Genomic DNA, 13,873 nt, shown 5'->3' on the forward strand with positions numbered 1-13,873 from the left:
TGCTGGAGGAACTTTTTAATCAGGTATACGTCTAGACTTGCACAGATTTAGAGCAAAAATCTAGTCCCCTACACCAAAGAAATCTTTTTGTGGCTGAAAGGTAGCAATTGGGTATGCTGGATGAAGTGTGGAGAAAGAATAAAACAACAGAGGTTTTAGGTTTAAAACTGAGGCCTCCTTCTGGAGTATCTGTATATCTCTGTTGGCCAGAAATGCAAACTCTGAATTCTTTTTATAAAATATCTATGTTGTGGATGCTAGCTTAAAAAATAAAAATCAAGCAAAAACTTTCACTCTTTCTAGTGTGTGGTACAAAACTTTGAGGGACAGTGTCTTCAGAGCTCCATTAAAATTTTCTCTTCCAAGAGGATCAGGCAAGAGTTAGTATCTTTAAAACCTCACATGCCTGCTTTTTAAGATGGGGCTGTATTTGACATCTGGTCTACAGCTGCTTGCAGGAGGGTGTAACCACTTTATAAAATGGTTCTTTGCTTTGGTGTTTGTGTATATTGACTTAGACTTATTTATCACTGGCCTTCAGGCTAACTTCATACTGAGCAAGGCATGTTTCATTTGAATTTGAGAGGGTTTCTGACCACGGCTTACCAACTGTTAACTAACTGAAGCACTTTGTATTCCAGGCCATGACATGTCCCAATGCAGTTGTATCTTATGAGATAGTTCTGTCCATAACACGTCTAATAAAGAAGTATGGGAAGGAACTGCAAGCTGTAACATGGGATATCCTTTTGGACATCATTGAGCGATTACTGCAACAGCTTCAGGTAAGTGTTGAGCCTATCTTGATATGTTTTCAATTAAAAGACTGGCATAAATATTTTTGCAAATTCATCTCCAGTTTGTACACTATAGTGCACTTTGAAGTCAGATGGAGGTTTGGCCTTATTCTCGATACTGTGGCTATCAGCTGAGTTTTCTGTTTGTATTTAAAAGTTAGTACTTTCTGGTAAAGTAGAAGTCTTTTAGGAATGTTTTTGCCTTTTGTTTCAGAGTTTAGAGAGCCAAGAACTTAAGTCCATTGTACATGATCTTTTGACTACAGTAGAAGAACTCTGTGACCAGAATGAATTTCATGGCTCTGAAGAGAGATTTTTTGAGCTGGTGGAAAGATGTGCTGATCAAAGACCAGTAAGATTTTCCGTTATCTTCTTTCTTTACAGCCAGTTGAAACAGTTTTGTTACTCAGTACAGTTGAAAACTGCAAGTCCTGAAATAAGAAGTGGTTAGAAAATGTCAGCAAGGACTTACCTTTTGCATGAACCTTGTTCTTAGAGAGAGGACAAAAAATGAATGTATTGTATTTGTTTATACACTAAAAAAATTCTTAATCTTTCCATGAAAGGAATCTTCTGTACTAAACTTGATAGCATACAGAGCACAGTCCATTCATCCTGCCAAAGATGGCTGGATTCACAACCTGCAGATGTTAATGGAGAGATTCTTCAGGTATGAAATCATAATTTTATCAATACAAGGTACTTTCAAATGTTTTTTGCCACCTTTCCATGTTAAGTAACTTTGTCTTCTGAATTTCTAATGTTAGTGAGTGACTAATAGTAAGTATGGTATTTCCAGGGCATAGTACGTGAAAGAATTTTGTTTAGCAGAAGAAAATCTTACCACTGAGTTATTTGTGTTCCTTTTTTTCCCTACTTTCATTTATTTCCATTGGATGGTGCTATTCCAGTTAACATAGGCAGTTACGTGCTCCACTGCAGAACACTTTATGGTTCTGACACCAAACAAGAATTTACTGTTAAGCCTTGAGGCTGTATGTGGTTATCCAATACTAAAGTAGTAACTGTCTTTGAATTGGCACTCCTAAAAATATTGTTATTGCTCTAAAATACCAACGTGCACCAATAAAAAACTTGTCTCATTTGTGAAATGTTGCTGAGGAACAGCTTGATCTTTCTGCTGTATGTTTGATTTTGAATTTGCTTACCAGAGCACTTGTTCTTCTGACATACGCTTCCTAGTTTGGACTGGAAGTGGAAAAGCTGCAGTTACAGGTCTTCAGTAGCAGTAAAAGTTGAATTATAGGAAAAAAGTTGAATTGGGATTCTAGTTTCCATTTCTTCTTGAATCTGATTTTGTATGTAGAGACATTAATTGAAGGCTGAGTTGCCCTCTAACAGTTAATGTTCTAACTCTTAAAAAATTTCTTAGTTTGATTGAGTTTTATTTTCCTTTTCTCCTCTTCCCCCCTCACCTAAATACCAGCAACTTCATTTTACTCATCTTGAATTTGCTCTTCCTATTTTAGGAATGAAAGTCGTAGCGCCGTTCGTATTAAAGTTCTGGATGTGTTGTCCTTTGTACTGAGTATTAACAGACAGTTCTATGAGGTATGTGTTTATCTGTTTCTGATGATTACATGTGAGCTCTTGAAGGCTTTGTTGAGGCGTGTTTTATGGTGTCATCTCTGCCACTGAAGAATGCACAGAACTCTGCTTTAAATGTTGAACACAACAAACATTGCTTTAGGATGCTTGTAGGAGAGCTTGCCTCTCAGTTGCTCTTAGCTGAGTAAAAGTCTACGTGACTTGCAGTGGGAGCTGCTGTGAAGTGTTTTGAGGACATCCTTGCTCATGGATTCGCTTCCTTGTTTTAAAGTCATTAATTCCATATACGTCTTGTTTTGGAAGAACAGAAGGTTGGGGTGAGAGATGATGAGTTAATTTAAAATCTTTGTAAGAAGGTGAGGTCTGAACAGAATCTGACATGGGCAGATTGACTTGTCTTGGTGCTTCCAGTTTAATTGTGATCCAAGATGGAAGCTGTCTGAGACAGGAGATGTCTTCAGTTCCTTGGAATGTACCCAGAGTGTGTCAGAGGACAGAAGGGGCAGAGGTGCTTCTTGGATTCCTTGAAGATTTGTGAAAACATATTACTGTCATGTTTCCTGCCCGTCAAAAAAACAAAAACAAACAAACAAAACCCCAAAACACAAAAAAGCACAGAATTCCCTTAGCCCAGGCTCAGATAGACTGTTGACGTCGTCTGTAGAATAGATGAAAGCCAAAACATTGAAACCAAGTTCAACAAAAGTGTTAAGTGTTTGGAAGGAGGGATATACAGAAATACTTAACTGGAGGGAAGAGGAAAGATCAAGGAACTGAATGGTTAGTTGAGGAACAAGCATGATAGCAGTGTTGTTTTTGTTCTGTTTGCCTCTTTAACATGCTGACTGAAAAACTGACAGCAAAATGTACGGGCTTATTAAAGTCTGTTCTCTTGCAGGAAGAGCTGATAAACTTGGTTGTGATCTCTCAGCTGGCTCACATTCCAGAGGATAAAGACCATCAAGTTCGAAAACTGGCCACTCAGCTACTTGTAGACCTTGCTGAAGGCTGCAACACGCATCACTTTAACAGCTTGCTTGATATCATAGAAAAGGTGAGGCAGAGTTTGCTCAACTGCCAGTAGCATCGTGATGGCTTTCGCCAGATCCTCTTATTGTGGCTGAGGAGACTAACCCATGAATCTTATGACTTGCATGGATCAGCAGGGTACTGGAAAATTGCTAGGTTTTGTAGGATGCAGGCATGGAGCACAGAGCTTTCAAAACCCTATCAACACACATCCAAGCTACATGCCAGAGCTTGCAAAATTTCCAGCAAGGGTGACTCTCTGTGGTCTTGTTTGATCTTCCAAGATAGAATTAAAGAAAAGTTGTGCTGCGGATTTAAAGTGTTGTGTTGTGTTTCTTTTTTTTTTAAAACAGGTGGCTGCGCATTCTCTCTCATCTCCATCTGAACTGGAAGAGAGGGATTTGCTATCATATTCAGCTTCTCTGGAGGATGTCAAGACAGCAGTTCTCGGACTCCTGATAATTCTTCAGGTAAACATGGCAGAGTGTTAAACAAGTGTTCTTCAGAATAGTCTTTTGCTTGACTCCATTTTTTTTTTCACATAACTTCTACTATCTGCCTTTTGATCTGCACACTTCAAAGTTTAACTTTTCTGGTCACTTCTTTTGTTTTGGGTATTGTGTGACTGCTAAATGTTTTTTTTCCCTCTTAATTACTGTTGTACAGTGAATATGAGTGCATTTTCACATATGGAGGGCAGATGTGTTCATAAACTGTAGCAGAAGGAGATTGGCTCATAACCTTGAACAGATCCACTGTGTTTGGGTAGCATACCTGAGATACAGTTGAAGCAGTTGCAAAGAGCTGTTTGTTCTGAACACTGCCCTTCTGAAGCCAGGCAAAGTTGCTCTGAAGTCTCTGCAGAGGTTCTGACCAGAGCAGTCTGTTCATCTTGATTTCAGGAGTAAGGCTTAGCTGTGTTGTTCTTGAATTCTCCGTGCAGATATACATTTCTGAATAACCAGTGTCGGTCTGCCTTTAGATTGTGTTTCTGTTCCTTTGTAGACAAAACTCTACAGCTTACCTTCCAGCCATGCGATGCGGGTATACGAGATGCTGATTCACCACGTCCAGCGCCATTATATGTACTCGTACAGCCTAGCTGTTGCTAGCAGCATCAGATTGCAGGTACGAGCAGCAACCCGTACTTGCAGGTCAAGAACTGCATGCTGTCTCTGGGAATCTTAGATTACAAGTGGGCAATGTGTTCTGTAGAGCTTGTCAGAAGCAAAATTAAATGTTTCTTGGCTAGCAGAAGTACGGAACTAGCCACAGCATCTGGAAGAAATCCCTTTGTACCTGCAGGTGGGAGAATGGGAGGTGGGAGAGTATGTGACTGGCCTGGGTTTTTAGTTACTCCAGTGTCTTCTCTATTGCAGGTGTTTGATTTCCTGTTGATGCTTCGAGCTGACTCCCTCCACCGTCTTGGCCTTTCCAACAAGGATGGAGCAGTGAGATTCAGCCCTTACTGTCTATGTGACTTCGTGTAGGTTTCTCATAGCATTTTGCAAATGCTGTTTTCAGAACTATTCTGCGGTCTTGCATGAGTTTAATAGTTCATCTCCAGTTTGTCTAAACCTTCCAAATCCCGACGAATCTCTTGCTAGGCAACTCTATAGTTACAGCTTAGGATGGTCTCAATTAATAACTCTGCTTTTTAAAATGACTTATCTACAGAATTATCAATCTCAACCGTGGAATTTGTTTCAAAAATTCACAAAAATGTTTGCAATTTCCTGTCTGGAACCAGTTCTCCTGTTGAGATTTGATTCAATGATTTGCCCAGATCTGGCTATTTTAATTTTACAGCTCATTCTGATGTTTTCTGTGTAACACCCCACAAAGGATACCTCTCTAAATTTGCTAGGGGTCTGGATAGAAAAAGCATTTATGCTGACCAAACCGAAACCTTGGTCTGCTTGGCAATCCCATGTTTTTTAATTGAAAATAGTATTGTGTTGCTGTCTGGTTACCAAACTAGCTACCAAATAGGGTAGCTAATGTAGGTAATGTGGATAGGCTGTTCCAGTCTTCATTTTATATTATGTTATTTTTCTGCATTCTCATGTTGCAGAGAAGCAGAGAAGAGAACTTCTGAGAAAAAGCCGACTGGTACGCTCTCTCCACCTTCAGGAAGTCCCAGTGTGCCTTCCCAGAACACCACCATTCGTATAGGGCATTTGCCATACTCAATGGTCTTTGGCGTCCTTCTGCAGTGTTTGAAGCAAGTATGTCCCCCCTTAATGACAGCTACCATCTTCATATGAAATATGTCAACTGAAAATGTCTGGCTAGAGAATGCCATCCCAGAGAATCTAAGTAATGCCTGGAAAGCAATACTTAAATCCTCCTCCTTGAGCACCTGTCTGTAGTTGTACAACTTTATAACCACCAGTCGGAGCAGCAGTTCAGCTCTTTAGGAACTCAGCAAGGCTTTCATTGTGATCTGCTTCAGAGCAGACAAAGGTAGAAATGTGTTTGTTAAACAAAGATCAAAGAATCGTCCTATTTCTGAAAGGGCATTTGAAACGAAAAGAAACTGTCCAATTGCAAGTTTTTGAAGTATAATGAGAGTTAGTAAATTTTTCAGTTGCTAATGAAATATAAATGTAATTTGCTCATTAATGCTGGTTTTGGACATTGTTGCGTTCTGAGAGGGTATCTTGCTCTGGAAGCTCATTTATACTAGTGGTTAGGAGAGTTGAATTCTGGCTCCGTCTGGCTGAGCTCAGTCAGGTCTGGATACAAGTCGTTTTTTTAGTTTTCAGTGCCAGTATTGCACCTAGAGCTGGATGACAGACAGGAAGTAACTTGTGACAAATATATGTCACTTCTTTTTATGTAGCTACCATGGCAAGAAATACATCTGCCTAGGAAATGGTATGTCTGAAATGTGATTGATCTTGCTTTCAAACTGAATAGAAATCATACAAAAATTTTTCACCTTATTTTTTTTCTTTCTTTCCAGGAGACAGACTGGAAGGTGTTGAAGTTGGTCCTCAACAAATTGCCAGAATCTCTCCGCTATAAAGTGTTGTTTTTAACTTCTCCTTGTAACATAGACCTCCTGGCATCTGCACTGAGCTATATGGTAATGCCACATGCCCTACTGATTTATAATCACCAGATCCTTAGTTTGCTTAATATTTTTTTGATTTTTTTTTTCTTCAGTCTAGTATTTTGAAGTATAGTATTTTTAGTATGTTATCATGCTTGTTTTCAATCCTCACTCACCTTCCCTTATTGTGAGGGTTGTTTTAGGTATTTAATAATCGATGTTTGTTCTTTCTATATGTATTGTGTATGTTTACATGTGCAAAGGTAGCTATGGGCAGTGCCTTTCCACTGCCTTTTAGACAGTATTCTTAGTATAAGATATTCTAACTTAACGTGTCATATATCAGCTCACAGACAAAAAGACGACTGACAGGCTCCATGGTACCCCAGAAGGCTTTTCTCGCACTGATTTGCATCTGGCTGTAGTACCAGTGCTGACGGCTTTAATATCTTACCATAATTACCTGGACAAGGCTAAACAGGTACGGGGAACCTTGTGTGTATCGGGGGGGAAATGACAGGGCTGAGCCTGTATAGGGGAGTATTTCCTTCTCTGTCACTTCTCTAACTTTGTGCAGCAGTAACTGGTTAGTTAGTTTCACTGTTCTCCATCTATGCTCATTCCCCCACTCACACATTATTGAGTGACTTTACCTTCTGCTGGAAGACCCTGGTAAATGTAAAAATTGAACAGAAAGACACAAAAATTGTCCATAAAAAGGATTTGATACATCCCTGTATTTAATCAGAAGCTTAAGTAATAATTTCTAAAATTTCTACCTGATCATGTCCCATAGTAAGATTTTGGCCTAGAATACATACAGCCGCTTTTAGGATTCTGTGTTAGTGCATTTTGGATAAGAATTCATGTGTATCATACAGGCCTTGCAGTAGTGATACCTCGCAAGTTATTCTGAAATGCTAACAGAAGTCAAGAGGTGGTATGTCATACAGTTTTTCTTTCCCTGTATTATGACTTTTTTTCTTTTTTTTTCCTTTTTTTACTCTTCTAGCGTGAAATAGTGTACTGCCTAGAACATGGTCTTATTTATCGCTGTGCGAACCAGTGCGTTGTGGCACTCTCTGTCTGTAGTGTCGAGATGCCTGACATCATCATAAAGGCGCTTCCTGTCTTAATAGTTAAATTAACCCACATTTCTGCTACGGCCAATATGGCAATCCCTCTCTTAGAATTTCTTTCAAGTAAGTTGTAATGTTCTTCTATGTTTGATCTTCTACAGTTGTAAATGTTTTGTTTGCATTGAATATAAGTATTTTGATTCCATTTAGTCAGCAAATTCTTGTTTTTTGGTAATGCACTTTCACCATCCTCAAAATATCAATGTTCGATCATCTCTTGGTTGTTATTGCTTTAAGGCACTTGCACACAGTGAAGAAAGAGGCATGTTTTGTGCAGTGCCACCACACAGTGATGAGAAATACAAAGCTGTTTTCCCTGCCTTGCTGCTTATAATTTAAATAGCGTGAAGTTACACCATGATGTTAGTATTCATGTCAGCTGATGATTTAGAAGAAAGAAAACAATTCAAATTAAACTGAATTCTGGTATTGAACAGCTCATGTTCAGACCTCGCCTGTGTTGGTTTTCTTCTTGAACTGTTCTAGCTCTAGCAAGGCTGCCTCACCTCTACAGGAACTTTGCAGCAGAGCAGTATGCCAGTGTGTTTGCCATCTCCCTACCGTACACAAACCCTTCCAAGTAAGTTCGTAGCAAACACGCTTCTTCTCCTTCTTCATCTGTAAAATGAAGAGAATAAGATAAGCTTTTTTTGTATTACTTGGATCAAGGTTATGTATTGGATATTGCTCATTCTGGTATCTCCAAGCCTTTTCTGAAGGTGGGACATAATCTCCTCGGACAAAATGTCTGTTTTTCTTAAATAGAACTCTGTATTTCTTTTCTTGAAACTTACAGTGGGTAAAGGAGTATTTCTCAGATAGAAAAGTCCCTCCGTTCACTTCTGTAATGGCATCATATCACAGCATTAAACTCTGTGGAGATCTTTTTGCTGTTCTAGGTTTAACCAGTACATTGTTTGCCTGGCCCATCACGTGATAGCTATGTGGTTCATTCGGTGTCGCCTTCCCTTCCGAAAGGACTTTGTCCCCTATATTACAAAGGTAATGGATACTACTGAATCAAACAGTGCATAAATAAAAATGACAGCTTATACTGGTTTGAGAAGTACAAAGGTTCTGTTTGAAGCCAGAGAAAAACTCATTTTCTTGTTAACTTCTTTTTCAAGACTAAATGTGAGTTCTTGTGCATTGGCCACAGTTGCGGTCTTTCAGCTGCAAGTCCTGCTCATTCAGACTGTTACCTGTTTGTCTCAATTGGCAGGGTTTGCGCTCGAATGTCCTCCTCTCCTTTGATGACACGCCTGAGAAGGACAGTTTCAGAGCTCGTAGTACAAGCCTCAATGAGCGGCCAAAAAGGTAAATAATGTTAGATTCCAGGAGGGTCTTGTGTTCCCTGTTCTCGTGCTCACACCATTCCTATGTTTTTTGGAAGGAAGCTGTCTAGTTATCCAAAATCTGACAGTGCATTTAAGCAAGCAAAGTAAACCTCTTTAGGTCAGGGGATTGGTAAAAGACAAACTGAGTTTGGTAAGAAGTTGAAATCAAACCTATCTGACAGTCTGGTAGTACATATGAAGGCATCACTGTCTGTTCTGTAAGTTTTTACACTAAGGTGTGGGGTTTTTTGTGGTTAATTTTGGGAAAGTAATGGTTCTTTCAGGTACACTGCTACCAGAATAGAAAAGGGTAATACCAGAAGTAGTAGAGAACCATATTTATATTGGTAGTGTTAACTCCTTTTAATAATTGATCTCTAATGACTATTATAAATGATCGCGAGATAAATTATGTTTATTAGCAACCTGTATACATTAAGATAGCAAAAAATGTGTTTTCCATAGTGATGTTGCTCAAGTCAATGTCCTGGGTGGCAGACAGCTGCCTTCTCTGTGGCTGAATGGCCTGATCCTTTTTTTTTAATTTTGAAACCAGTACATTAGTTTTAAACAAAGCCTGGTATCTTTAGAACTCAGAATGTACCTTGTCAGTAGTCTTCCAAAGTAACGTTTGCAGGGATGGAAGAGTATTGCTTGGAAGGCATTCAGGGATTCTCTAATGTCCTTTTACCTGTATGACATACCTAAATTGGTTCACTTAACTTGCTTCAGTGTTAATATGCAGTAAGCATCCAGTGGCATTTGAACCCTGGGGAAAGTGCCTCTACTTTAACTGCAAGGCTCAATGAGTATCTTGCAATGAAGAAACACCATCCCTGCCCTAACGCTATAGCTGTAAACCCTGTTTTGTGTTTCATCTCTCCCATCACCTCCTCTTTCATTCAGAAATTTGGAAGAGAAGCCTTTTGACACTTGTCTCTTGAATTAGAATTTCAGCTAATCTTTTTTTTTTCCAAAAAAAAAGTTAAATTCAACCCGGTTGGAATACTACTGTATCTAAAGGCTTTCACTAACGCTGCCAGATCACTTTCGTAGAAATCTCTGCTAAGGAGTGTGGGCTGTACTCAGGCAGCAACTTGAAACACCAGAATGGCAGTGATGCCTCTGCGTTCGAGTTTAGATTCTAGCTAAATGAGAGAAGAAATAGCTTTGAGCAGATAACTGCTTCCTTGCTTGAGAAACTTGTATGCTTGTTTTTTTGTGCTTTGAGCCCCAAAGAATAAGCATTTCTCTGCTCTAGCTAAGGTGCTGGGTGTTGAAAGAGATGAAGATCCCAACAATTTCAAGGCTGCTGAATGGCACGGTGTTGGTGTAGGTGATTATCTCAGAGGGTGGGCCTCTGCTCTCTGTGGTCACATCTCCAGTTGTGGTCAAAATGTAACCTGTCAGAGGTCACTGGGAGGAGGAGGAGAAATAAACTCTAGTCCATCCAGGTGACTATCTGAAATGTACTCATTCACTGAAAGGAGGAGAGCAAATAAATCATGTTTAGGAAGATTCGAAAGGGTTAAATGGGTATCTTCATTTTATATAGGGCAATGTGAACTGCTGAACCAACTGTTACCTACATATTGGTACCCAGCCAGGCATGCAGCTCAGCTATGACTAATTGAAGTGCCTCTTAGATGTTAATTACTGTCATCTGCCACGTGGTTGGCACCAGACAGTGTGAAGGCTTATCTTCTTTTCTGTTCCTCTTGAAAGTCAAGTGGGTTATCTTGATCCACCTGAAGTAAGATAGCTTATTTGACAAAAGCATCATGCAGTCAGCAGCAGTGGAGAGGATGTTTGCCTTCTTGTCCCCGCATCCATGCAGTGCAGTGCGAGAAGGATCAGTTTCAGACAGGCTGAGTCTCCCCCAGTGTCTCAAGATCTGAGCCAAGGGACACCTCTCACCGACCCTGGTAAGTTTCTGTGGTTCAGAGTTGAAGCTCAGGCTCAGGCCAGGCCTAACAATGTTAGACGATGTTACATTCCTGTCTCTCTGAGAAGAATGTGCTGCTACCTGGTATTGGTAAAGCATTTTAGGATCCGGGGATCTGGTCTTTGTGTAAGTAGTCAATTTTATTTTAGCTGTGCTGAATTGTTGAGGTGAGATAACACAAGAGGTGGCTGAATTGCACAAACCTTCTCAGACTTGAGAACTTTGTGCCAAATTAGCAATAAGATTCTCTTGCCTTCGTTTAACAGTTCAGTATTCCAACAACCATTTCAATCAGTTTTTTTGTTTTAACCTGTACTAATTTCATTTGTTTTGTAGCACATTTAAAACCTTGTTTTCAAAATGTGGTTTGTCTTTTTAATGCTTTCAGCTCTGCTTGTTTGTACGTTTTAATTTTTATTTTCCTTTTTTGGCATTTGTTTTATTTTACATCACCCTCCGGGATCCCCCAATATTGACCCTGTGACCTGTGACCTTTCAACCTACATCCCTTCAATGATTTCCTCCCTTCCTGTGACCTCTTATGGGGCTTGGTGCTTCTCCACCTAGTAGTTTAAGACTAGCCAAAAATGCAAAGCAAGGCTTGAATAACTCTCCTCCAGTGAAAGAGCTGAAAGAATCCTCTGCAGTTGATGCCTTCCGATCCCGCAGCATCAGTGTGTCTGAACATGTGGTCCGCAGGTAGAGGCACTTTAAATGGGGAGAATCCAAGAGCAATTCAGCACTTGGAAATTTTACTGCAAGGGTGGGTGGAAGCAGGGTGGATTTGCATGTGGGATGCTTGCATGATTTTGATCCACATTAAAAATCTGGTCCTAGCCACAGTCTAGGTTTTGGGAAAGTATCATGGATATACCATGGCTTCCCAATGCCAGCTGTTGGGCTGCCACATTGCCCTGTGCGTTGTGTATGTCTGCTTTGCCCTGTTCTCTGATGCTTTAGCAAGAAAAAAAATCTATTTGCAAAAGATGGTGATGGGAAAAAAAAAAAGAAAAAGAAAAAGGTTGCATTCTGTGTAAGTGAGCATACTGGTTAAAGCCCACTGAAACTTCAGCTTTCTAAGCAGTGACTTGCTGCAGGAGATGCTTCTTATACTGTGCAAACTTATGTGTAGGTCATCTTTCCAACTGTGAAGAATAGTTCTGGCCTGGGTTTGGGATTTGTTTTTTGATGCAGAGAGGGCTGTCAGAAGTACTCTGGTCAAAATACGAGGACACCAAAACCTTCATTTGTCTCTCCATAGAGCAGTGAAAGGTGAAACATGCTCAGCCCATAGGAAGCTATTGCTTTTATGGCTAAAGAAAACACGTTTTAATCACAGACGTGGATTTGCTCACATGAAAGATGAAATGATTTATGCTAGTTTTTTAAACCTGTTTTTGGATTGCTTCCCTTGAAAGTTAAATTGCTGTCTATAACATTGCTGTGTAGATTGGAAATCTGAACCTGAATGTTTGTGCCTTGATCCTTAAGGATTCCTACCCATAGGATTTTATTGCATGTGTATGTGCTTTTGACTGTAGCTATACATTATTCAGTGGAAAGAAACTGACGTGAGTAGACTGTGAATATAATTCTGGCACTTGATTCCCTGATATCCTCATTAATCTATTAGGTGATTTTTTTCTCTTGTATTTATAAGCAAATTGTAGCAACTAAAAGCTCAGATAATTAACTTTAGTGATGCCAAAGAAGTTGTCACATTGTAAAAATTTGGCTGTACCTCAGCTTAGCTTTTATTATGATGGCATAAGGAGTCTTCTTTATAAAAGCATCCCAATCCAACCTGTTATTGCAATTGTTTTAAATTGCATTGCTAACTTTGTTAATTTGAAGGCAGAATTACTTTCTAGTCTCGTGCCAATGTCCTGTACAGAGTGCAATTTTTTTCTATTTCAAATTAAATTAAAGAAAACATGTCTATTGTGTTTATTTGAAGAAAAAGAAAATCAGTCTATGAAAGAGATGTAACAGAGGGAAAAGTAAACCACAATATTATAAAGTTAAGTCTAGAAAGACTTGATTTATGGCTCATGGGCAACATGTTGCCTGGGAAACTCTGCAGGTTGCTTATGTCACAGAATGCTTGCCCTCACTATAGATTAGCCAATTCAAAGCATGGTGCTGCCGTTCCCTATTTGCTTGGCGCACTTGCCCGTGGGCCACCAGACATCAGAGAGCACTGGCCTCACCTAGTCAGTTGATGGTGATTTAAGTGTTTCTCAGTCTCAAGATAAAACACACATTTTCCAGTGACAATCTACAAAGCACGACATGAAGGAGATCCAAAAATATTTTGATTACATCCTGGGTTTAATGTCTGGCCACTTCTCTGTTCTGGCACATGCATGTATCACAGGTGGTTCTGCATCATACTGTCTTCTGGGTGATGGGGATAAACATTTTGCAATGTGATCTATCAGTTGGAAACGTTCTCTTCTAGTCGGATACAGACATCCATCACTAGTTCAAGCCTGGGCTCTGCAGATGAAAATTCAATGGCTCAGGCTGATGACAATTTAAAAAACCTCCATCTGGAACTCACTGAGACCTGTCTGGATATGATGGCCCGATATGTCTTTTCAAACTTCACTGCGGTGCCAAAGAGGTAGGGGTCAGTTGGTGACCAGGGGAGAAATGTTTTTGTTTGAGGTTCATATTTTACTTTATCAGTGGAAAATTGCTCTGACACCCTTGAGATTCTGGCAGGCCTAGGAGCCATTTCTTGCAGATAAAATCTGGCTTGTGTAAATATGAAGTTAGATGAGAGAAGTCCATTGCAGCCTACCAGCCTTGTCCTCAGCCTTGAGCTGATCAGAAGGAGATGCACTGAAGGTTGTGTAGTCCCAGTGGCACACTGTTTGTGAGCACTGCTTTGCTCCGTGCCCTTGCTTGATGATAGCAGTTTTTGCTATAGAACTGACTACCATGCCAGCTGGCTTCAAATCAAGGGCACTTTTCCTGTGAAACCCTTACAGAAG

At 39.9% G+C, this 13,873-nt stretch overlaps 1 protein-coding gene across 7 annotated transcripts in view; it reads left to right on the plus strand.

Annotated features, from left to right (window-relative positions):
• Window positions 1-13,873, plus strand: part of TSC2 (TSC complex subunit 2) — a 33,444-nt gene that overhangs the window by 5,762 nt on the left and 13,809 nt on the right. For 3 of the 7 annotated variants that reach the window (XM_040574783.1, XM_040574786.1, XM_040574782.1), the window contains exons 11-27: window positions 642-785; window positions 1,012-1,149; window positions 1,364-1,467; window positions 2,288-2,369; window positions 3,265-3,420; window positions 3,749-3,865; window positions 4,401-4,523; window positions 4,775-4,881; window positions 5,470-5,623; window positions 6,364-6,486; window positions 6,800-6,934; window positions 7,466-7,655; window positions 8,079-8,172; window positions 8,492-8,594; window positions 8,815-8,909; window positions 11,442-11,573; window positions 13,336-13,500. In XM_040574783.1, coding sequence (XP_040430717.1) covers window positions 642-785; window positions 1,012-1,149; window positions 1,364-1,467; window positions 2,288-2,369; window positions 3,265-3,420; window positions 3,749-3,865; window positions 4,401-4,523; window positions 4,775-4,881; window positions 5,470-5,623; window positions 6,364-6,486; window positions 6,800-6,934; window positions 7,466-7,655; window positions 8,079-8,172; window positions 8,492-8,594; window positions 8,815-8,909; window positions 11,442-11,573; window positions 13,336-13,500 — 2,162 coding nt within the window. The remainder of the gene's footprint in view (window positions 1-641; window positions 786-1,011; window positions 1,150-1,363; window positions 1,468-2,287; window positions 2,370-3,264; window positions 3,421-3,748; window positions 3,866-4,400; window positions 4,524-4,774; window positions 4,882-5,469; window positions 5,624-6,363; window positions 6,487-6,799; window positions 6,935-7,465; window positions 7,656-8,078; window positions 8,173-8,491; window positions 8,595-8,814; window positions 8,910-11,441; window positions 11,574-13,335; window positions 13,501-13,873) is intronic. The other 4 variants (XM_040574787.1, XM_040574785.1, XM_040574789.1 and 1 more) reach the window with 2 other exon arrangements.

This window comes from Cygnus olor, chromosome 15, assembly GCF_009769625.2.
Source record: "Cygnus olor isolate bCygOlo1 chromosome 15, bCygOlo1.pri.v2, whole genome shotgun sequence".
In the NCBI taxonomy this organism is placed as follows: domain Eukaryota; kingdom Metazoa; phylum Chordata; class Aves; order Anseriformes; family Anatidae; genus Cygnus; species Cygnus olor.